We start from the raw sequence: 24,955 nt of genomic DNA on the forward strand, positions 1-24,955 counted from the left end.
TTGGATGCATAAGATCCGAAATTCTTATAGTGCCTAGTGGGCTTATTCCAAAACAAAATGCATTAACAATGCAGTTTTTGTAAGTATCATGTATAATTCTCCTGGTGCTAACCTACATCTCCACCAAATTTTCAACTAAATCGGTTCAGCCGTTCTTCAGTTATAAAAGCATCTAAAATTTTATAAAAATAATTCCAAAAAATAATAAAAATTTTGCCGACCCTTAGACCTACATACCTGATATGCACACAAAATTAAATAACAATCGTTCCAAAAAAAAAATTGTTGACCCACCCTAATGGTTTTGTAGTTTAGGCAGATACATTTATAATAAATTTAGCTTTTTTTTCAAAATAAAAAAAAAAAATTATGTGAAGTATTTAATTTGATAGTCTCATAATTTTCAAAGGTGAATCATAAAAATGAAAAAAAATTATTGGACCACCCTAACATTGTGTGTGAAAAATAGATTTTGGCCGAATCTTAGACCTACATACCTGATACTGATATGCACACAAAATTTAAAAGAATCGTTCAAAAAAAAAAATATTTTTGTTGGGCCACCCTAACTATCAAGGCTAGGCGTATGATATGACTTTTTAAACCTTCCCTGGAATTCCACCAATAATTCAAGACCAAAATTAGGAAAATCAGTCAAGTCGTTCTCGAGTTTTAGCGAGACTAACGAATAGCAATTTAATTTTATATAAAAAGATTTTTATTTTTCATTTCTGCTAAAAATTCTTTGAAATAAAAACATAAAAATAAAAAAAATAAAAAAACTATTTCTAGCGGTAAGATTACGTTAACGCTAAGGAATTCCTTAGTTCCTATTCCTTTGAAATATGTAATACAATTTCGCTGTTTCGAGGACATATGTACAAATACAAAGCAACTAGAGCTTTGATAGGTTCTTCCAGTAATTTCTTTCTTTCTACTCAAGATTTTCTATTCGAATAGCTAAACCAGTCTCATTCAACACTATTTGGCAAACAAAAGTTCTTTCTTTAATTTCTTAGAAATTTAATTGTAAAGTTCAGAAATTAAATACTCTCATTTGAAAACGATAATTACTTTTTGACGGAAGAAATTTCCAAATGAATTAATAAAAAAAAAAAAAATATTTTGAAATAGCTAACTTTTCTTTCTGTGCAGTGTTTTAATAACATCTTTTGAATCAGGTGCAAGGACATCTTTGTTTTTCTATAAAAAAAAAAAATTCCTGTAAATATTAATAAAGAAAACTTCCAAGAATTTAAAAACTACTGAATTTTCTTTTATGCACTTTCTTGGCAAAATTATTATTATTCTTAGATTCAATTTAAATTTTCAACTTGAATATCATTTCAAGGTAATACAGTTTAAACTTATTTTCAAATTTATTGCAGCTAAAAGGAACAGAATTATTTGAAGCAATGGAATGCCTTTACCTTTTAATTTATCCAAAGTGAAAGTTTTTCAAGACTTTAAGTTTTTTTATAAACTCTTTTATGAATTTAATTACTTATTTAAGGCTAAGTGTAAACAATAAACACACATAGGTACTTTTGAGTTCCAGACGTTAGTACTTCTTAACATATAAAGCTTAACAATGTGGGAGTGTTGGTTAGTCAAATCCGTGAAACAATGCCGGATACGAGCACTGTGCTAAGGCATTTGGAACGTGCACTTTTTATATAAAAAAAAAAGCTTTGATAATAATTAACAATATATTTTCGAAATTGATTTCTTTTTGGCCATCGCCATCGTTATAGTTAGCCATGGTGCCATCGTGCCATATGCAAGTAGTGGCGCTCTTCTACCTACTTCTTGGTGGAAGTTCGTCTTTGCAAGCACCTTATTTTTTTACTTCCCTTCTGCCTTCAAACCCTCTTTAACCATATCGTCGTTTGGTTGGATACCACCGATTGATTGATTCGTCTGCTGAATTTGCAATCAGGGTCTTCACCTGACGACAATGGCTCTACCTATGGGGCTTCAAGAGAGAAGTGAAAACTTTTCTTTTGCGTGGCTTATTGATTAAATTTTTTGTATAACCAAAGTAATACCTTAAGTTACTAAAAAATTCATTCATTTTTTATAGACTCCAACTGCGACACTGACTGCCGATTATCAGGAAGGTTTTGCTTCGATTTATTAATACGCAAACGATATTTCACTTTCGCTCTTTCATATGTGTTCATGGCTACACTATACACGAATTGATTGGGCTGGCTTAACATGTCATCTAACTGACAGGGATTTCACTTTCTATTTCATTGTTGTGTGGAAGGTTATTGTAGTGGCGATGGTGGGTGATGGGTGTCCTGTGACGAATTATAATTTAGTTCGTTCACAGATAAGACGACGATAAAATATTGAGACAGAGTATATTTGGACATGGGCTTGCTTGACAAAATTGATATTCCAACAAAAAAAAAATAAAATCAATTTTCATATCAGCTTCTGTTGGAGCATGAATGAATATAATCAAGAATGGTTGATGAATTGGAAAGATATAATATTATAGTTGAAGGAGTTTACATGTGTTAGTGCCTTCCAATACTCCCACTATGACAATAAGGGTATTTTGTTATTGCATTAAGTTTTGTTTTGGTTTATAGGACGACGACAAAAGGTTATTGAAAGCGAAATTGAAATTTTAATAAAATACCAACCAAAGCTGATGTAAAACAGAATGTTAAACAATATTGATTTTAGGATACCTTCACAGAGAAAAAAAAAATATTTGACTAGTTAAAATCGGAATAACTATTTTAAATAGTCATTATTGACTATTTAAATAGTCACATTAAACTATTTTAATAGTTTAAATTGACTATTTTTTTTTTTTTTTTTTTTTTTTTTAAATTGACTATTTAATAGTTAATTTGGAGAATACGAGTACTACGGTAGTTATTCCGATAATAATTATTATTTTCTCTGAGTGTAGAAAAAAAAAAACACTTTATAAGTGCTTAGAATGTGTCCCTTTTATTCAAAAATTACACGTGTTAAGGTTTAGGAACTTGTCGGATAAGAATGGAAAACTCTTCATCGATGTATTCTTAACCGAACCTAAACTATTTTGCAAAGCAATTTTCATCAAAGGGTGAACATCTCTGTTCCATACGGCAGATATGGTACTATTTATAATCCATACAAGAGGCTTTGCTGGCCAGGAAACCAGTAGTATAAAGAATACATGAGTGATTTTTCGTTTAGCCTGTGTATCTACTGCTACTGACATCATTTTGTAGTGAGGGTAAAAATGATTCCCATCAAAACAAAAGCTTTGATTATAACGAATTGTTCTCGTTTCGATTTCATGTCAGCATAGTTGCAACTTTATAATGTTTTTATTAAAAGTCTTACACATCTCCACTCTGCCTGAGAAAATAATGCACGAGTGAGTCGTACCTACTTGAACTTATGGTAATGTATAAGCTTTTTATGTTAAAAATTTAGAAGAATCAATAATAATTTTTTTTTAAAGAAATCTAAAAAATATGCAAAATTAGTTTTTTAAAACTTTAAAAATTATCTTTTTTGAGGATTCTTGTACATCAAAGAATTTTTAGAAAAAATGCCGTTGAAGCTTTCAAAATAAAATGCACGACTGGGTATCACTTCATCTTTTGAAAAAAAAAAAACAAAAAAAAAAATTGAAAACTAAAGCTTTTCAATAAATTGATAAAAGAGTATTAAATATTTTATTTTACAATTTGTAAAAAAACTAATATGTATAAGATTTATTAAAAAAAACATCTCTTACAGTGGCTTTGAACTCCAAACAAAATGTGCCATAAAATTTCATGTTTTCAATTTTATTTATCTCTTTATAAAATATAAAACATTTTTTTTTTAATCCAAAACTAATATTTTTTTCAATTTTTTCTTAGTTTTGACGTTAAAGTCTTTTACACAAATTTTGTTGAAATCAGATGCGTCATTAACGAAGAAGTCTCACATCAAAAAAAATGTTTGTATGTCAAATACCATGAATAACGGTTCAAAAAATATTTATATGAAAGCTTTTCTAGATTAAAATCGTTGGTCGGAAAAACAACCTTTTCCATTTTGGTCATATGGCAGGTACCGTTAATTTTAGCATTAAAAACAATTAACTTAACTTTGCTAGGAAGATTGACGTAATTTCCTTCAATACAGATACAGACAAACAACATTTTAAGATCAACTTTTTTTGCAATCTCTATTATCGTTATTTTATGTCTGATTGTTAATTCGAGTACGATTTCTTCTCTACAAATCTAACAATGTGTAGTTTTTCTTTACAAAGAGAATCTTAAACAAACTCAAGATGGCGACATTTCCCCGAGCCCAGATTGCCCTAATAAATTTAATTTTGTTATAAACTAAATTTTGGTTGCGATTTTATTTCCAAATTTTACTGCACTTTACTCATTATTCCAAATACTAATTTATTTTTTTTTAGAATATGAAGAAACCATGTCACTCAGAACACTTCAGTAAACAGACAATGGAAAGTCAGCGATAGAAGATGTATATCAACTGTTTAGGTTTTACTATTAAAATAATATTACGTATACGCCACAGTGAACCCCCTTTACATCAAGAGCTATAAAAGAGCCGGTTTTAAAAAGTGGTACTATGTTCAAGGTTTGTTTAATGTATTTGCTTTCCATTACATGTACAAAAAATTTTAACTATAACATAAGACGAGTATGAAATATTAAAATAATGCACTCATTTTAAATCGAATTTTTTTTTAATGCAGACATTTTTTAATTTGCAATAACATTTTTTATTGCCAATTATTTTGGCTTTTTACAACCGTGGTCATAGTTTTCGAAAAAACGACTTCAAAAGTTAGTATCAAAAATGCATTTCTATATCACTTTTAATGACTTAATCAGCGCATAATTTTAAAGAAGAAGTAATTTGAATTTTTTTATTAAATGTCCTTAATTGAGTTTAAAATTAACCTTAAAACTTTATTTTTTTTTTGTTTTTATTTTGCAAAGATTCCTTTTCGTGGTAAAAATTTCCGACCCGTTAGTTCTTTTGAACTTTTTTGATTATCTTAATTTGCTTTTTATAAAATAAATAAGTAAATTCATTTGTAGGAATATTAAGGTTTGTCAAATAGATTATTTTATTTATTTATAAGTTAAGATACCTTTTTTTTGGGGATTTGGAGATGGGGGGAGAAAAAAATATTTATTGCAGATTTTGTCCATTGGGTCAAAAAATTTCTGGAGATTTTATTCGATTGAGATTTTTTTTTGAGATAGTGTAGGTTTTCCCTCGTATCTTCAAAACGGTTAAAGCAATCGATTTAACGCCAAGGACTTTTGTGTAGAACATTTAATCCCCTACAAAAATACATCTTACTAATTTGATAAGAATGACTTTTCAGTGAATTAGATAATTTTTAAAAAGTAAAAAAAAAATTCTTTCATAAATTTTTTTGACTTTGATCTCGAATATCTTTCCAATGGTTAGATTTAATGAAAAATGTATACAAGATCTTTTTTGTAACACAATCAGTTTAATATTAAGAATATGCTATGCTCATTTGATTATTATAATTGTTCAAATTGTTACATAATTAAGAAAAAAAAAAACGAATTTTTGATTATTTTCCCAAACTTTGGACCTCGCATATCTCTTAAACGGTTATATAAACGAAAAATGTGTATAAAGTCTTTTTTGTAGAGCGTTCTATTAGATACAAGAGTATTTAAAAAAAGAAAAAAAATGATTTTTTTTTATATGAGATTGATGTAAAAATGGAAAACTGCGAAGCGGAGGATATTAACATTTTTACTAAGTATGTTCTAGAGCTGACTAGCAATCGTTTTTTCGGAGTAGAAAACCAAAAAAAAAAAAAAATATTCGATTTTTTTGACACACCCTAAGGAATATACCATGTCTGAAAATTACTTCTTTTTTCCCGTCCGTGACAGTAAAAAAGGCACAATTTTATTAATATATTATATTAGTTAAGAGTTGCAACATTTGCAATAGTAACAAACTTTAAGATAATGTTTTTAAAATGTGAATCTGTCACAAAAGTCACAATTGCAACAATTGACTATATCAGTTTTAGACAATGAAGCTTCCAAATGATTAAACCTAAATTAACACCTATAAGCTTATAGGTTTTCCTTCTCAAGTTCCTGTTATGTAAGACTTACCAAAAAATCATTTAACATTATTACGAAACAAAACGACATTAAAAATAAGAACATAAATTATTGAAAGTTTCTTTTGAATGAAAGTGTCATTTAAAAGTCATAAAAATGCTTATACCTTTTCATTGATTTTCTAATACACATTTTTAGCCCTAAATTACACATGTTACCCAATAGAATCAACTAAGTAACGAAAATTAAAACCAGAAAACCAAACTGATCTCCATCGAAATCTCATTTCAATTGCACACACTTAGTTCGAGGACGTGCCTTTAATACCAACTTGCCCTGAGAATGAAAACTTCAAATAGTTTCTTCGTCTTCTTCTTCATTTACACACTTCCACACACCAATCTTCGTTATCAATGAGAGTACCTACCTTTTTGTCTTAAAACGCACGTGGTAACGACACATAGATAACCGCATAGTCCAAACCAAAACAAATTTCGACATTAATTCCAAAACAATTGCAGCCAATATGGCTGTCTGCAGTTAGCCACACTGAACACATACCAAACAAAATGAGAGAACACTAATACACTCACATCTGTCACACCAATGCGGAGTGTACCCCCTCAATCCAATTGACAATTCCAAGAGCACCGGAATGAAGACGACGACGATGGTGGTGTCTTCAATTTGGAATTTAATTTGTCCCCGAGTATAAAAATCGACGATGGTAGGGAATCTAATATTATTCGCAATCGTTTCATTCGATCGAGTGGTCAGAGGTTTTAACTTTTTTTTTTAACCAACGTTAGCTTTATACTTTACCCTCCCATACAGCCTAATAAATAAAAATGGCCACCAAATTCATCGTCCTTGTAGCCTTAATTGGCTTAGTAACAGCTAATCCAGGAGTTCGACCAACCAACATGGAGCACATGATCGACGAGATGAACACCAAATGCGACTCGGGGGCCGATTCACTGGCCTGTGTGAAAGTGAGGGCAATGAGGTTCCTGGATACTGTCATGAGCAAGGATGATTTCAAAGTAGATTCCCGACAATTGGTCTAATTTTGGTCGAAAAAGCTGATTTTTTGGAATTTTTGTACCATTTTCAGGTCAGTGACGTAGAAGTGAAATCAAATGGAGCCAATAGCAGATCAGCCCGCTCCCAGGGTGACTTCTTGGACGCCATCGAAAGCTACATCTCAGGACATGATGTGACAGTTGATTTGCCAGTTGCCGATGCCAAAGTCACTGTTTCCTCAAGGAATCTCAACAACGATGAAATCAACTTGAATGTCAAATTCCCAGGATCCGAAGTCGAAGGAAAGGGTAGGATTGCAATTTCTTCCATTTTTAAGAAATAGTTTTTGAAAAATTCCATTTAGGTCGCAAGAACCGTTTGAAGAAAATCGCTGTTCCAATCATGGTTTTGATCCTTCTGAAGGCTATGACTGTCATCCCAATGGCAATTGGTATCTTGAAATTGAAGGCTTTCAATGCTCTGGCGCTTGGTTTCTTCTCATTTGTGGTTTCTGTTGGTTTGGCTATTTTCCAGCTTTGCAAGAAGGTAAACTTAATGGTTTTTTGAAATTTTCTTCTTATGATTCTATGATTGAAACCCTTTTAGCTTGCCGCTGAACATCATCCAGCTCATATTAGTGCCCATGGTCCATGGGACAGCCGGTCATTTGTTCCAAATGCTCAAATCGAATCTGCCCATAACCTGGCTTATAAGGCTTATGTCTAAAGACACAACGATAATCAGAACCTCCCAAAGATGCAACAACAACAAAGCCAAATGGTATTTTTTATTAGGCAAACAAATCGCATAGAATATACGTAATTTTAATTAATTTATTTACTTAAACCAAAATAAGAAGAAGAAAAAAAAAATGAAAACAAAAAATCGAAAGAAAAGAAAGCGAAGCAATAAAGTTCAAAAACAAAAAAAAAATTAGTACGATAAATGAGGGTTTTTTACTTTCCTATAAGCAAAGGGGGTAAGGGGGAAGAAAAGATTGTGAATTTCTATTTAAATTCCTGATTATGGTGAATTTAAATGCGAATCACGTTTTTGGCAAATGAGCTGTAATTACTTATCACGTGTAACCCCATCAATAGCTAATCGAGAGTAGATGAAAAACAAAAACTTTTCACTCTGCGCGAACAAAATTTAAGGTTTAGAGTGAAAGTAAAATTGGTTAGTTACCAAAAAATTAAAACACACAAACAAACATTTTAAATTTCATTTTGTTATTACTTCTTGTGTTCACTACTTACTTCCGGTTGTTTAAAAAATATTCAAATTAGTATTCATGTTGGGGACTGGGATTTTGTTTTATGTTGAATTTATCGATTTTATATTTTTAAGAGGAATTGTGGTTGGGTAACAGTAGTCCGAATTTTAAATCCAAGTGGATAAAACTTTTTTCGATTTGAAAATTTTTTTTATTTTGCATTATTGTAAGAATGTTTTACACTTCAAATCTTTTCGCAATTACATTTTTTTTAATCAAAGTCGATATTGGAAAAAAATAGTCTTCAAAAGTCAAATTAATGAATTGAAAATTTTGGTTTTGGGTAGTTTTTAATGATTGTGCGATAACGCCATTTGAAAAAAAAAAAAAATTGTTAGGTAAGGTAATAATATCATAAAACTAGACATGTATATTTCACATAATGTTCGTTTTATTTTATAGTACACGACAATTTTCCACTTAAATACAGCCTATCTCAAATTGTTAAAAACATAACGATTTTAAATTTTGTGGGCTAGTGTTAGTGTATATTCGTTCTTTATCTCTATAAAAAAACTCAACAAAAAAAAAAAAATTGGTCCTTAAAGAACAAGAAGTGCTTCTTGGTCCAATCCAACATAAACGAAAATTGGAAAACTTGATCCAATACATACCTCCAACAAATCAACAAATAAAAAAAAATTTTTAAAATAATGAAACTTGGCAAACAGTTTGCCTTTGGGATAAGAACCAAGAATAAAAAAAGTATATAAAAAAAAGTTGGGTGAAAGGGTGTTTTTTCGCGGACAAGAGGGAGGGGATGAAGCTCAAAGATATAGTGAAAAAAAATTTTTGTAAAATGACACATGTTTCTAAGGTATTTTTTGATGGTGAGTCTAAGGACATTAAAATAAAGTCAATACGATTGCTCTAGGAAAAGTTATTGCCGATTAAAAACAAGGGTGCTTATTTTTTGACCTGAACAGGTAAAATATAACAGAAACCTATGTGAAAAACATGCTACACTGACAAAATTCGGGATGAACGTTTAACATGTAGCAGGGACAAAGGATTCATAAAGTTTTTAAAAACATTTTTGGTGAAAGGGTGTTTTTTTTTTAGGAGAGACACTAAAATCTGTAATTGGTCCCAAAAGCCAATGATTCGTGTAAAACGTCTAAAAACTTAAGTATAAACATTTAATTTGTCATCAAAACCAAAAATAAAATGAATCATTGGCTTTTTGGGACCAATTACAGATTTTAGGGTTTTTTCGAAAAAAAACACCCCTTCACCTAAATTAGGGTGACCCATCATTTTTGTTTTCACTCAAAAAAACACCCATGATATTTTTATAGACACTTAAGATTCTTAGTAACATAATTGAAGAATTTCAATAGGGCACCACTAATATTACTCTAGTATTGCATACTTTTGCAAGTATACCCATTTTTTCTCTACACTAAAAAAAACACCCTTTCACATGAACAAAATTTATAGATTTCTTTTATTCGTAATTCCCATGGGAAAGAGAAAATATTTAATGAATTCCGTAAGGGTACCATTTATACCATTGATTTTATCGGACTTATCTCGGATTTTTCCAAATTTCCCAAAAAAACACCGTTTAACCTAAAATATTTGTATAGATTTTTTGGGTTCTTGGTTTCTGTTATAAATGAAACATTTTTACCAATTTTCATTGGTGTAACAATTTTTTCCCAGTTTTCGTGGTACTAATTCCAAATTTCACCATTTCTTTAAAAAAAAAAAACATCCTTTAACTCAAGAAGTGTTTGTACTTTTTATAGATTCTTCCCAAGTAACAATTTCAAACCTCGGTTACAAAATAACCAAAGTTATAAAATAACTGCAAATAACCGCGGTCAAAAAGCGGCTATAAACGGGTTGTTAAAAGTCTGTGGTTAATTTTAGGTTAGAAAAAAAACCCAGTATTTTCGAAGGTTTGTTTTGGGTTAAAATTATACGTAAAATAAACTTTTTAGTCATAAATTAGTTTAAAAAATTCCATTTTTAAACTAAGGAAATATTTTGGCTATTTATTTACTTTTATTAAACCCAGGTTACATTCTTGTTATTTTTTCAACCCAATTTTTTTGGTTAAATTATAACCTCAGTTTGAAGTTGGTTTTAAAATAACCAAATTTCTTCAAAAGTTTCGGAAAAGTATTTAAATAACTCGTTTTTGACACAAAGTCATAAATAAGTTTTTAAATAACTTCTAGTTTTGTGTTTTAAGGGTTAAAAAATAACCAAATTTTGGCTCCAAGTTTGAAGTAAGTATTTTAATAACTTTTTTTTTCGCACAAAAAGTTTTTTTTTAAGTTAGAATTTAACCAAATCTGATCCCAAAGTTTTAAGTAAGTATTTTAATAACTCTTTTTTTACCCAAAAAGTTATTTATAGGTTATAAATTAACCAAATTTTATCTATAGTTTGAAACGAGTTTTTAAATTACTCACTTTAAGATGGAAGTTGTTTATTGGTTTAAAATTAACCCATTATAGAACCTAAGTTTAAGGTGAGTTTCTAATTAACTTCTTTATTTTTGTCTTTTATGGGCTAAAAAATAACCAAATTTTCATTACAAGTTTCAAGTAAGTATTTAAATAACTCCTTTTTTACACAAAAAGCTATTTATAGACTAGAAATTAACCAAATTTGACCTTAAGTTTGAAACGAGATTTTAAATTACTGACTTTTTACCATTAAAGTTGTTTATTGGTTTAAAATTAACCCATTATAAATCTTAAGTTCAAGGTGAGTTTCTAATTAACTTCTTTATTTTTGTCTTTTATGGGCTAAAAAATAACCAAATTTTCATTACAAGTTTCAAGTAAGTATTTAAATAACTCCTTTTTTACGCAAAAAGCTATTTATAGACTAGAAATTAACCAAATTTGACCTTAAGTTTGAAACGAGATTTTAAATTACTGACTTTTTACAATGAAAGTTGTTTATTGGTTTAAAATTAATCCATTATAAATCCTAAGCTTAAAGTAAGATTTTAAATAACTACTATAAGTACGTATAAGTTTTTAATCAACTCGTTATTTACCTTTTAACAACCCTGGCAATTTTTCAACTAAGTTCCAACCCAATTTCAACTAACCAACAACTCTCCACACATACACATTCACCATACTCGAGCGTCGCGCGTCGCCCATCATATTTTTGTCTCTCATTTTTCTCAGATCTCTCAGTATTCTTTTGTGGCTGGTGGTAGCAAGTTATTGTGCGAGAAAGTTTTTGTGAAAAAATATAAATTAAATAAAAAAAAATATCTGTCTGTGAAAAATTATTAAGAGGTAAGTTATTTGTTTATAATTTATTTTAAATATTGTTATTTGTTTATAATTTATTTTAACCCTTTGCTTCCTAGTGGTTTCAGCATGATACCACCTATTAATTACTTTGTTAGTTTTTTTTACTACAAAATGGACTTTTCCTTTTGTACTCTCAGCTCAAAACATTCCTTATACAATGTTATTACTAGTACAATCATTATTTTTTTCATTTTAGTGTGTTGTTAGAAAATATCAAAACTTTTTTTCAAGATATTTGTATTTTTTTCCGGGAGCGAAGGGTTAAATATTAAATATTGTTTAATAAATAACTTCAGAGTATAAAAAATAACTTCTGAGTTTGAAAAATATCTTCTGAGTTTGGAAAATAACTTCTGAGTTTGAAAAATATCTTTTGAGTTTGGAAAATAACTTCTGAGTTTGAAAAATATCTTCTGAGTTTAGAAAATAACTTCTGAGTTTGAAAAATATCTTCTGAGTTTAGAAAATAACTTCTGAGTTTGAAAAATATCTTCTGAGTTTAGAAAATAACTTCTGAGTTTGAAAAATATCTTCTGAGTTTGGAAAATAACTTCTGAGTTTGAAAAATAACTTGAGAGTAGGCATACAGATAACTTAGCGCGTCTTTTCATTTGTCTTTCTCATTCCGCGTTATTATTCCAAGCTTGACTGTTGATAAAATCACTATAATAAAAATGTATTCTATCATTAAAAATAAAATTTGTAGTAGAACTACTTTTAAAAGAAAAGTTAAAAAAATAATATTAGAAATGCGTGAAAAAGAAAGAATTAAAAATCTTGAACAAGTTTTTCTTAGCAAGAGGTTATTTGAAGTGCAGCAACACCTTTCGGAAAATGAAATAAGTGCTAATTGTGAACAAGGTTTTTCTAACACGAAATTTGAAGAGTTGCAACACCTATCGAATATTATTTCTGAACATGAAAGTGACAGTGAAAATTCTGGAAACAATTGTGTCGCTGTCTCAACTAATTTTGAAGCTATTCCAGAAAATTTAAAAAAAAACTTAGTATTATGGGCTATTCAGCATAACATATCGAATATTTGCTTGCGTGATTTGCTTAACATTTTGCATAATTCTCATCCTTATTTGCCATTAGACCCTCGAACATTATTACAAACTCGCGTTTCCCTTGAGAAAATTTTTATCGAAGTTCCACCTGGTAGATACTGGCATTTCGGTTTGGTTCGCGCTCTTACTAAGGTTTTTGAAAGTGTTCAGACATGTCAAACAGTAATATTCTTGGACTTTAATATTGATGGGATTCCTGTTAGCAAAAGTTCAAAGGGCCAATTTTGGCCTATTTTGTGTTCACCAGATGGTTTTCGTGTGCCGCCGCTAGTAATAGGTGTTTACTACGGAATGGCAAAACCTTCAAGTGTTAATGAATTTCTGCGATTATTTCTTGAGGAGGCTGTTAACATTGATGATTTGAACATTGGTTCCAAAAAAATAAGTTTTAAAATCAGGAATTTCATCTGTGACGCCCCCGCTCGTTCTTATTTAAAAGGAATCAAAGGGCATAATGGTTATTTTGCTTGTGAAAGATGTAATGTAGAAGGGGATTATAATTACAAATCTCACCAAATGTGTTTTCCAAACCTATCAAAATCACTTCGCACGAATGATTCTTTCCGGGCTGGGATACACGAAGATCATCATACGCAACCATCTCCATTAGAAAAACTTCCAATAGATATTATTATGAATTTTCCTCTAGATTACATGCACTTGTTGTGCTTAGGTGTCATGAAAAAATTGTTGGTTACATGGATTAAGAATAGAACCCTTAAAACAAAATTCTCGGCAAAAAACATTGAGAGAATCTCTAAGACCTTAGTATCACTACGAAAATATGTTCCATGCGACTTCAATAGAACACCTCGTGGACTTGATGTGATAAGCTTTTGGAAGGCCACTGAATTTCGTATGTTTTTGTTGTACTTAGGTCCGGTTGTTTTGCAAAATGAAACTCATGAAGAAGTATATGCCAATTTTATGGAACTACACTGTGCTGTTTCAATATGTTTGAGTAAAAATAAACAAGTTTTTGTTGATGTCGCACAGAGTCTGTTCAAATCATTCATATATAACTTTTCTAGTATCTATGGAGCTGAAAACATAAGTTATAACGTTCACAATTTATATCATGTCGTAGATGATGTTAAATACCATGGACCTTTAGATAATATAAGTGCTTTCAAATATGAAAATCGTTTACAATATTTAAAACGTCGAATAAGATCTGGAAACAGACCCCTGGAACAAATTGCAAATAGGATTATCGAAGATTTTGAGAATGTAGATCTAATTGATGTAGATGAAAACAAAACTCCTATGCTTTATATGAAAGATAGGAATAAAATATGCAAAATTAAACACTGTGTTGGAATCTATAGAGCAATTCAGCTTCAACATTTTGTTTTGAAGTCGTCACTTGCAGATAGTTACTTCTTAACAAACTCAGAAGAAATTGTTAGAATGGAGTTTGCAACATATCGACATGGCATCCCAGTTATCTATGGTTCAAGCTTAAAACAAAAACAAAATTTTTACGAAAAACCGTTCTATTCTAAATTTTTAAGCGTTTATAAATCAAATGAAGAAGAAAATTTGCCTAATTTTTATAACATAGAAAATATTTCCTCTAAATTTTTCAAAATAACTTTACCAAACACTGAATCTGTTTTTTTTCCATTAGTACATTGTTAATCAAAATGTATTGTGTTGTGGAGACGCTCGAAGATGAAGGGAAGTTCGTGACGGCAGTTCCCAAAAATTGGGTCATCGATGGAACGAAGCTATTATGGCCAAAGTCCAAGAAAGATTCCATTTGCGGTCGGAAAAATTGCATCACAGCATCGGATGATTGGCAAAGCATAGCATGCAAATTAATATTTGATGACATCGGTAAGATACAAGTTTAACTACATCTTTTTTATTTTATTTTTATTAAGTTCACTTAGACCACTTTTCTCCAAGTAAAATTTTATTCGTATCTAAACTTAAAGCAGTTTATCCTGGGGGCCTATTTTTGACAGCTTAGTTACGTTAATTTTGATACACTTTAGGTCCCCTTTCATATACTTAAAGTAATCGCGGTTATGGCCTTTCAATATTTTTATATTTGAATAACGCTTCATAATATTCTACACAATGAGATTTATTACAGAAATTAAAGTTTTTTAGACCGGTCTTTCTTATATAAACACATTACATTGTCATCGAGTGCAATTCAGCATCAGCCAATTTGCAAAACAATATCGCAAATTTCGCGAAGAACAATGGCGCCTTAAAACACGACTAGCAGGTGTTTTTGCGAGCGGGTGCAATAGCAAAACTCACAGCAACCCTTTTTCTCTTCGTTCACGACAGCGTGCGTGAACGAAAAGGCGTCACGGCGCGGCGCCCACGACTACAATCGACATGTTGATCTTGTGTGATCGATACAAGAGCAATAAAACAATAAAACATCGACCTTTTTTCACTTCACTTCGTTGACAAAATCAATAAGTGTACTGTACAACAATAAAACAATAAAACCGCGACCTTTTTTTTACGTCGTCCAAGACAGCGCGCTTGAACAAAGCGCCACCCGCGACCGACGGTCGACTTGTTGTTCTTGTGTGTTCGATACAAGATCAATAAGTGTACAGCGATAAAACAATAAAACAGCGACCTTTTTTTCGCGAAGAACAATGGCGCCTTAAAAAAAAATTTTCGACCAGCAGGTGTTTTTGCGAGCGGGTGCAATAACAAAACTCACAGCAACCCTTTTTCGCTTCGTTCACGAGAGCGCGCGTGAACGAAAAGGCGCCACCTACAACATTTAAATATACATTTTTAAAAAGCTAGAAACTTAGTCATATTTGTAAAATTAAAATTAAGTTAATTGAATTAAGAGCTTTTGAAAGAATGGTATCTGAACTCAGATTTTTGAAAAAAAAAAATTATTGAAGAAATTTTAAGATGTCGTTTTTTAAACTTTTTCGTAATATAAAATGCATTTATTTTCAAATTTTTCTGACCACATTTATTACGATTTGAAATTATAAAAGAAAATGTCAATATGTATTACGGTTTATGAAAAAAATTAAAAAGTATTTCATTTTCGAAGAACTTTTTTTAATAGAAGTTTTGAAAAAAAATTTTACTTATTTGTTTTTTAAAGTTCAACATCTAAATATAAAGTCATTTTTTCTTCAGTCAATAGCCCTTATTGTTGAAAGTTAAATAGCAAAAATTTAAAGTTCTTATTTACCAAAGTCTTTGAGAAAATTAATTATTTCAAAGCAAAAATTCAGTTTTTATAAAAAAAACCCATTGAAATTGAAATTTTTTTCAAAAACTCTTGATTAAATTTAGTGGATTTAAATTTAGGAGATAAGAATGAGCTTCTGGCTTTTTAAAAATGTATTTTAAAATATTGTAGGTGTTGCCGTTGTTTTCAAAATATTTTTTTTGTGTTTAAAGTCAGATTATGAGAAAATTGCATTTATCTCTTAAACGATGGAAGATTGTCCCTTACTCCCTTATATTTTTTTTCCTTAAATAACCTAGAGAATCTTTTGCTATCATTTGTTTTATGAAATTTAAGAAAAAAAATGGTTGTGTTCAAAAAAAATTTAATTGTAATTTTAAAAAACAATACGGTAACATCGGCAATTTTTAATCTATAGACTTTAAAGCATTTTTAATTGCCTACGTTTGAAAAAAAATCGTCAAAATCTGAGCTGTTCGGCCGGTCTTAAGCCGCTTCACCTTTTGAACAAATATTTTCTTGTATCCCTTTCATGCCACTTATATTTACGACAAAACATGTATTTCCTTTTAAGGTTCCTGGGAGGAAGCAGTTCAGAAGGAAAAGGATGCCGAGTATTTGTCTTCTTCTGAAGAAAATACGGAAGAAGTGACCATCGACACCAATTCTTCGGAATACATGACAGATATGAACAAATTGATGTCAACTTTGATTCCTAATTCTGGTAAGTTTAAAATGTATAAACATGGGAACAAAGTTACTAATTTTGTCATACTTACTTCTCATTTTCAAGACGTTTCCTCGTTCACCCCCCCAAATGAAGATGTTACCATCACTAATGTCATTTCCGACTTATACACGTTTGAAGGTAAAAAATGTATTTTAGCACTAGTACAATTTTCAAAGTCGTTTTTAAACTCCAGCTTATCTTAGACTGGGGTTTATCCAATGTTATTTGAATAGGATAAACCCCAGTCCCTCTTAGTAACAGCTGAGATAGCATATTAGTTCTTTCACTAACCGTATTACTTTTTTTTGTATATTACTATAACTCTTATTTTTAATTGTTTATAGGCCCCAGCACCAGTACCCAATTCAAGGAACTGTCGTCCAAAATAGACGAAATTTTGGAAAGACAGCGTTCCACTGAGGTGAAGGTGCAGGCCATGCAAGGAATGCTGGAGGCATTCATGGCGAAGTCCGAAGTTTCGGTCAATTTGTTGGCGTCCAAAATTGCAAAAGAGAATGCAGAGGAAGTGGATGAGGAACTGCAACTGGATGAAATTTTCCCACTTACCTCTGTCCAACAAATTGAGGAAATCGAGGAAAAACTCCATCAAAATGCAGCATTCAAAAAAAAATTGGTAAGTACCAAAATATACGAAATATGCAATTTTCTCACAATCCGACTTCAAACACAAAAAAAATATTTATAAAACAACGGCAACACCTACAATATTTTAAAATACATTTTTACAAAGCCAGAAGCTTATCTTAAATTTAAATTCACTAAATTTAATTAAGAGTTTTTGAAAAAATGGTCCTCAAACTCAGAATTAAAAAAAAAATTTATTAAAAAAATTAAAAATGACTTTTTTCCAAACTTTTTCTAATAAATATTATCAGTTGAATTCCGAAGCAGAAAAGGTAATATATATCACACTTTTGAAAAAACAATTAAAAATAACTTCAATTTCAATTGGTTTTTTTTTTTGATAAAAACTGAATTTTTGCATCCAAATAATTAATTTTCTAAAAGACTTTGGTAAATAAGAACTTTAAATTTTTGCTATTTAACTTTCAACAGTAAGGGTTATTAAATAAATAAAAAATAATTTTATGTTTAGATGTTGAACTTTGAAAAAAAATAAGATACATTTTTTTTCAAAACTTTTATTAAAAAAAGTTCTTCGAAAATGAAATTCTTTTTAATTTTTTTCATAAACCGTAATACATATTGACATTTTCTTTTATAATTTCAAATCATAATAAATGCGGCCAAAAATATTTGAAAATAAATGCATTTTATATTACGAAAAAGTTTAAAAAACGACATCTTAAAACATATTTTTGTTTTCTTTCAGGTCCGTAAGTTGAGCTCCTATGGGGGGGCCAACGGAATGAAAACGATCCGCACTATTTGCAAGTGCATTTTTACGGATCCACTACTGGCAGAACATTCTTGGCTGGGGACTAATGCCAAAAAAAGTTTCAGCCAATACAAATTCCTGTATAAAACTATATTGGAAGCGGTCCGATCAAGGTACCCCACTTATAGTGAAGCTGAGGGTGCTTCATTTTTTAAAGGCTTTTTGAAGCAAGCCCCATTTCGAATGGGAAAACCGTCCACGTAAGTTAAAAAATAAAATTATAATCAACATTTAAGTTAACATTTTTCTCATTACAGAAATACCAGTTCCAACACCAGCTCCTCTGCCTCTGACGGGCAATCCACAACATAATTAAGTTAAGCTATTTTTTATTTTTAGTTTTAGTTTTACTTTTACTTTAAGTTTTAGTTTTAGTTTTACTTCATTAAATAATGTTTCACTAAACTTAAATTTCAGCGTTCTTATTTCAAATATTAAATTTTCAGCTGGGAAGAATCTTATGGTTTGCAGCATGTTGGTAAGCAAACATTTTATAGGTTTTTTAAAATCTGTAAATAACCGGTTATAAAAAAGCTGTGAAGTAACGTTTATTACAGGTTTTATAAGAACCTGTACGAAGTTATTTACAGGTTTTATAGAAACCTATAGGTAAGCGGTTATAAAAAAAACCGTCAAATAACGTTTGTTATAGGTTTTATAAAAACCTGTACAACGTTTATTACAGGTTTTAAAAAAACTGGAAGAAAACGGTTATAAAAAAAACCGTTAAATAACGTTTATTACAGGTTTTATAGAAACCTATAGGTAAGCGGTTATAAAAAAAACCGTCAAATAACGTTTGTTATAGGTTTTATAAAAACCTGTACAACGTTTATTACAGGTTTTAAAAAAAACGGGAAGAAAACGGTTATAAAAAAACCGTCAAATAACGTTTATTAGAGGTTTTATAAAAACCTATAGGTAAGAGGTTATAAAAAAAACCGTAAATTAACGTTTAATACAGGTTTTAAAAGAACTTGTTATATTACAGGTTTCAAAAAAACCTGTAATAACGTTAATTACAGGTTTTATAATAACCGTAGTAAAACGGTTATAAAAAAAACCGTCAAACAACTCAGTACAGGTTTTTTTTAAACTGTATAATAACGGTTTGTAAACGGTTATAAAATAGCCGTAAATGGTTTATTTCAAGTTTTTCTTTGACTAAAAATAAACAGTTATTTAATAACCGTGAAAATTAGGTTTTTAAAAACCCAGTATTTGTAGAAAAAAGTGGGTTTTTTAAAAACCCGATTTAGACGAAGTTAAAAAATAACTGACCATTTTCGGTTGTGGAGACGTTTCTGGAACGTCTTAAATACGTTTATTTAACGAGTTTAGTAACTTATCCGTTAAATAACCAGAGTAAATATCCGGTTTATTTTCCGCTTTCTAACCACAAAATGTTATTTGGGTTAGTTCTTATACCAACCAAAACTTTTTCACCAAGTTTTAAAAATTAATAAAATATAAGTCAGCTGTTATAATACCTTTCTCACACAACACTCAACCCACCAAAAAAACACCCTTACACCAAAAATATTTTTAAAAACTTTATGAATTCTTTATCTAAAACCTTCATCCCGAATTTTTCAGTGTAGCATGTTTTTCACATATAGGTTTCTGTTATATTTTATTTTATAAGCACCCTTGTTTTTAATCTGCAATAACTTTTCTTAGAACAATCGTTTGACTTTATTTTTATGTCATTAGAATTATCATCAAAAAATACTTTCAAAACATGTGTCATAGGATGATAATTAACAAAAAATTTTTTTCACTATATCTTTGAGCTTTGAGTGTAACAATTTTATATTTTTTAAATGCCTATTTTACCTTTAGGTACTATTAATATTTACATATTTTTTTTTTATTTACCTAATTTTTTTTGTTTTTTTTAAATAAATATATATAATTTTTTTTTTATGCTTGGTATTTATATTATTGATAAATATATAAATTTTTATTGGAATACCAAACTTTTGACAAACAAAAATTACCCTTAGAGGTCAAAAACATTTAAAAAGATGTTCTTGCAATAAAAAAAAACGAGTTTTACGTTAAAAATACTCCATTATGAATTTTTAAAAAGCTTTATAATTGAAAGAAACTTTTACCAAGAGATCAAGTATGTGGTGTTTTGACTTTGACCAAATTTTCATATAATTTTTTATTAGCACTTTTGCTTTCGACTGTGAAGGTGTTTTCATTTTTCTTCAGCTGCGTACTAGGCTCTAGCTAGGTAGCTGGAAAAACATGTTTTTTTTTTTAATTTTGTTTCCAGCTAGGCCACTGTTACTTGTGTGCAAAGAATTTTGGGGTTTTGCATTATTCGCAATATTTTGAAATTGCAATAAAAATAAAAAAATACGTATTTTTAAATTTCACAGAGAAATATTTATTATATTTTTTATTCAGTTAATTTATTGAACCTTAAAAATGACATCGGATAATGGGTGCGAGAAATTGATTATTACAATTTAAAATTTTATAAATAAGCATTTATCTACACGTAAAATACTTTAACAGGACAATTTGCTACAACAATACAAATCATTTTTGGAAAAGTTGGAATATACGTACAGTGCTGCTAAAAAAATTCCGGATTTTTTTGTCATTTTCATCAATTGAATTTTTATAACACAAAACTGTAAAAAAATATTATTTTAATATTTTTTCTTGGTCGTTTATATATCAGTTAAGCAATTTTAACAGAAAATAGTGATCTTTAATGCATACAAAAATTTTAAAAATTGAAAAATGTAGTAGAGTCAGAGTTTCAGCTGTGAAAAACTAACCGGATTTTTCAAGGATTTCGATTCTCGTTGTTGAGGTTACGGTTTTAAGCGTCACTTCAGTACAATTTTTGTTTGCAGTTACAAAAAAAGTTGTTAGCTTTGTGAATTGTAAAAATTATGTATTTAATGGAATAATAGAAAAAACGCGTTATAGTCATCAAATTCGTTATTGAGTTGTAGAACATTTTCAAGCTGAAATAAAACAAAATTTTGATGTTGAAAAAGTAAAAAGCGAAAAATTAGTTGAAGTAGATCAAATGGGTGGATGCCATCACAAAATATCCCTAAAAACTGATAGGCGAACAAAGACTTTTTTGATAAAAGATTCTTTTGCGACTTCTTAAACGATTTGTGAGGAGTTTAATCTGCCTTCAACATCAAGTACAGTAAGAAAGGGTTTGAGAGATTTGTTCTCTATGTCTTTCGGCTCGGAAAGAGGCCATTTCTTTAGACTAGGCATTGTCTAAAAAGGTAGGCAATGAAAGTATCTTAAGAAACACTTTAAATCTAAAAATAAAAATACGTCATCATGGTTGTATTTACAAAAAAAAAAAAACATTTGATAACAAAACGGAGAAATATTCTTTTCATTGATAAAAGCAATTTTAGCTTGTTTTATTCCGATTGTGAAATGGCTTAAACAGGGACATGTTTGAAACCAAAAAAATATGCTCCCTATTGTGAAGCACAGCAGAGGATCAGTGATGGTTTGAAGTTTTTCTAGCTGCAGGCTCTACCTCGTTACACCAAATCAACGGAATTATGGATCATTTCCAAAATGGAGAGATGTTGGAGTCGATAATGGCCCCATTTAAGGAGAAAGAAATGCCTTAGCGTCGTCGCATCTTTCTGCAAGTTATGATGTCAAAATTCTTAAAAGCTCATTAAACATTAGTTTGGGACAGAAAATACTCCTGGCTTAGAATAGCCGTCACAATGAGTCGACCCGATTAAAAATTTGTGGGCCATCTTTAAGTGACGCCATCAGCAACTAACGTACTTGTATAGCTTTGAAAAATGACTGGGAGAATATTCCTAGTTCTATTTTATTTAATTTTGCCTAGTCCAAGTCTCGTTGGTGCCAAGCAGTCTTCAAAAAGAAAGGTTACTGAGCAAAATATTAACTTTGAAAATTAATATTAAAAAATCCGGTTAGTTTTTCACAGCTGAAATTCAGATTTTAATTCATTTTTCAATTTTTAAAATTTTTGTATGTATCAAAGATCTTTTTTTTTTCTGTTGAAATTGCTTAACTGATATATAAACGACCTGGGAAAAATATTAAAACAATATTTTATACCAGTTTTGTGTTACCTATAGAATTTCAATTGATGAAAATGACAAAAAAAAATCCAGAATGTTTTTATGTATATGAATGAATTTTGCATCCCTTAACCATTGTAGAAAACCTTATAAAGTATGTATACCAAAAGTTATGATTTCCATTCAATTAGCTAGTTTTAAATTTTTATTTTATGAATAGTAACACCCATGGTACTATTTTGTCTCTAACAAGCTTAAATTCTACTTATTTCATTCTTTCAATTCTTATGCAGCAATCTGTTGCAGAACTCGAATTATAAATAATCTTAAATTTTTATGGATATGATGTGAATAGTGAGTAGGTCACTGTGGCGAATACGTGCTTTAATTAAATGTAGTTTTTATAACTTTGTTGTTGATCTATGTATATGTGTAGTTTGGTAAGTATATTTTTTAATATTGTACAAAATCGTTGAATCGTTTGTTATATTCATAGACCATTATAATTAGAAGGGGGTTTAGTCCAGGAGTGTAGCTGGATTTTATTTTTTTATTAAACTCGATTATTTGCAACAGTTTTTTTGTTCTGTTTCTGAAGCGAAATAATCATAAAAGCATAGCTGATTTTCACATTAAAAGTGAGGATAAGTCAATTCGCAAAGTATGTTAATAAGTGAAAAAATAAATTAAATACATTATATCGATTTCATAAGTATCTACATTTTTTAGTTATATAAAAATGCGGCATGGAAAATCTTGACCCAGACAAAAATTTGCAAAATCAAGGCCTACTATGAAAGGGTCTTTGTGTTATTGCAAATTTAATTAACAAAGTTGACTAGTATGGTTAACATAAACGAGTAGAAAGAAAGTTATATACATATGCCTTGTCAGAATTTGACAGCAAGAGAAGATATCGAAAAAATGAAATTGGAAGTGGAAGTATCTACAACGAGTGCATCATATGATAATGGTGGACTGAAGTCACTACAAAAGTTATGAAGGATAACCTGCGCTCTTGCCAAGACATAAACTTCACTTCGGTGAAAAGCATACATTCTGGGAGGAGTGGTTTAAAAAAATTTTTCGTTCACCGCTGAAAAAAATTTATTATGGATAGACAGTTTTATTTTCATTTTAAATTCAATAAAAGGGTTGGGGTCAAAATTCTGCCGGGGTCAAAATTCTTTTGTCAAAATTGTGCTTTCAAAATTCTGCTTTACAAAATTCTGCTTTCAAAATTCTGCTTTTCAAAATTCTGTTTTTCAAAATTCTGTTTTTCAAAATTCTGCTTTTCATAATTCTGTTTTTCAAAATTCTGCAAAAAATTAACGCTTTTTAACATTTTCCAAACCCTTTTTTAATTTTTTGCAAAATTCTGTAAAATCATCTTCTTGAAAAATTATCTGTTTATTTGATTACTTACCTACATAATTTGCATTCTTTGAATGTATATTAATTTTTGTTTTATAAATGAATAAATTTGAAAATATTACGAAAAGGTTTTGAATACTAAACATTTCCGAAAATAATTCAAAATTTTTTAATTTATCAAATAAAGATGAATATTCAAAAATTTGAATAAGAAAAGGAATATCTTGTATCAAACAACATCGGTTCCAATAAGTTATAGATTTTATTTGAAAGAAAGTCAGTCCATGCATTTTAAAAAATATTTGCGACACTTAAACAAAATAAAATGCACGACTTGGGTCGCACGTACTTGCTCTTGCAGTTCAAAGCACTTTTATGTTAGTGTACTTGTAGATTTAAAAATCTGGATCTAAATTTTAAAAAAATTGATATCGGGGAAGAGCCGACATTTAGGGCAAAATTTTGTTAAATGAAAAAAATTTTTTTTTGTTATTTGACTTTTTTGAGAAAAAATAAAAATGCAGTTTTATTGCCACTGCTTTAAATATTACGTATACAAAGTTTAATCAAAATCGTTAGAGTCGTTTTCGAGAAATTCGTAATATCGTATTTTTTTGTATGGGAGGTATACGTTCTAAACGAGATATAAAAAAAACAAAAATAAACAACTTTCAGAATTCCATAAAAATCATCTGTACCAAATTTGAAGAAAATCCATCCACCCGTTTAGGCTGTGGAAATGTGTACAGATGGACGCACAGACGCACGGACGGAATTGCGGGACCCACTTTTTCGGTATTCTCCATCATCGTAATGTTGGTTTTGATTAAAACCTCAATTTTTTTTTTCGACACGAAACCAATACTTGCCCTATAGAGCAAGTAAAAATTTAGGAAAGTGCCAATGTTGAATGTTGCTAAGAATTGGCAGAATTTTTTTGTTCAAGTATAATGGTGGCAGAATTTTGAAAAGCAGAATTTTAAAAAGCAGAATTTTGAAAAGCAGAATAAAAAAAAACCAGAATTTTGAAAAACAGAATTTTCTTTAAAAAAGCAGAATTTTGAAAAGCAGAATTTTGAAGCCAGAATTTTGACCCGATCCCTCAATAAAATGCACGAAAGGGTCGCACGTACTTGCTCTGATGGTAATAAATTTTACATAATTTAATTTATTATTAATTTTATAAGAAATGTAAAAAAATATCAAACTGAGTAGGTATACAATTTAGTTTATTGTAAAACAGTGAATTTTTGGAATTTTTTTTTCGAAAATTGTAGTTTTTTCAATAAATAAAAAAATTTTCTAAAAAAAAATGGTATGCTATTCTGAAGAAATAATTATTTGGCACACAAAAATTAAATTTCAACCCGTTTTCAAATCCAAAATTGATAGTTTTGAAAATTTTTAAACGTTT

General features: G+C 29.6%; 2 protein-coding genes across 3 annotated transcripts; both read left to right on the forward strand.

The window, feature by feature from the left end:
* The first annotated feature begins 6,958 nt into the window (after positions 1–6,958).
* Positions 6,959–7,859, forward strand: LOC129914958 (uncharacterized). Its single transcript, XM_055994409.1, has 4 exons — positions 6,959–7,171; positions 7,225–7,441; positions 7,498–7,679; positions 7,740–7,859. The coding sequence occupies exons 1-4, from the start codon at positions 6,959–6,961 to the stop codon at positions 7,857–7,859; spliced, it is 732 nt and encodes a 243-aa protein (XP_055850384.1).
* A 6,553-nt stretch (positions 7,860–14,412) lies between these two features.
* On the forward strand, positions 14,413–19,515 carry LOC129914524 (uncharacterized). 2 transcript variants are annotated; one of them, XM_055993824.1, is made up of 6 exons: positions 14,413–14,605; positions 16,531–16,680; positions 16,750–16,824; positions 17,031–17,320; positions 18,041–18,306; positions 18,364–19,515. In XM_055993824.1, the coding sequence occupies exons 1-6, from the start codon at positions 14,413–14,415 to the stop codon at positions 18,416–18,418; spliced, it is 1,029 nt and encodes a 342-aa protein (XP_055849799.1). In that variant the 3' UTR covers positions 18,419–19,515. The 2 variants fall into 2 exon arrangements, with proteins under 2 accessions (XP_055849799.1, XP_055849798.1); XM_055993823.1 differs by having other exon boundaries at positions 16,531–16,824.
* Positions 19,516–24,955: the final 5,440 nt, after the last annotated feature.

The sequence above is a fragment of the Episyrphus balteatus genome, chromosome 3, assembly GCF_945859705.1.
Source record: "Episyrphus balteatus chromosome 3, idEpiBalt1.1, whole genome shotgun sequence".
In the NCBI taxonomy this organism is placed as follows: domain Eukaryota; kingdom Metazoa; phylum Arthropoda; class Insecta; order Diptera; family Syrphidae; genus Episyrphus; species Episyrphus balteatus.

Excerpts from the sequence above, each read along its gene's own strand:
- LOC129914958 (XM_055994409.1), top strand. The coding sequence starts at position 6,959 with ATGGCCACCAAATTCATCGTCCTTGTAGCCTTAATTGGCTTAGTAACA. Across the intron at positions 7,172-7,224 it reads AAGTAGATTCCCGACAATTG|GTCAGTGACGTAGAAGTGAA; the intron begins GTCTAATTTTGG and ends TACCATTTTCAG. Across the intron at positions 7,442-7,497 it reads ATCCGAAGTCGAAGGAAAGG|GTCGCAAGAACCGTTTGAAG; the intron begins GTAGGATTGCAA and ends AATTCCATTTAG.
- LOC129914524 (XM_055993823.1), top strand. The coding sequence starts at position 14,413 with ATGTATTGTGTTGTGGAGACGCTCGAAGATGAAGGGAAGTTCGTGACG. Across the intron at positions 17,321-18,040 it reads CAGCATTCAAAAAAAAATTG|GTCCGTAAGTTGAGCTCCTA; the intron begins GTAAGTACCAAA and ends GTTTTCTTTCAG. Across the intron at positions 18,307-18,363 it reads CGAATGGGAAAACCGTCCAC|AAATACCAGTTCCAACACCA; the intron begins GTAAGTTAAAAA and ends TTCTCATTACAG.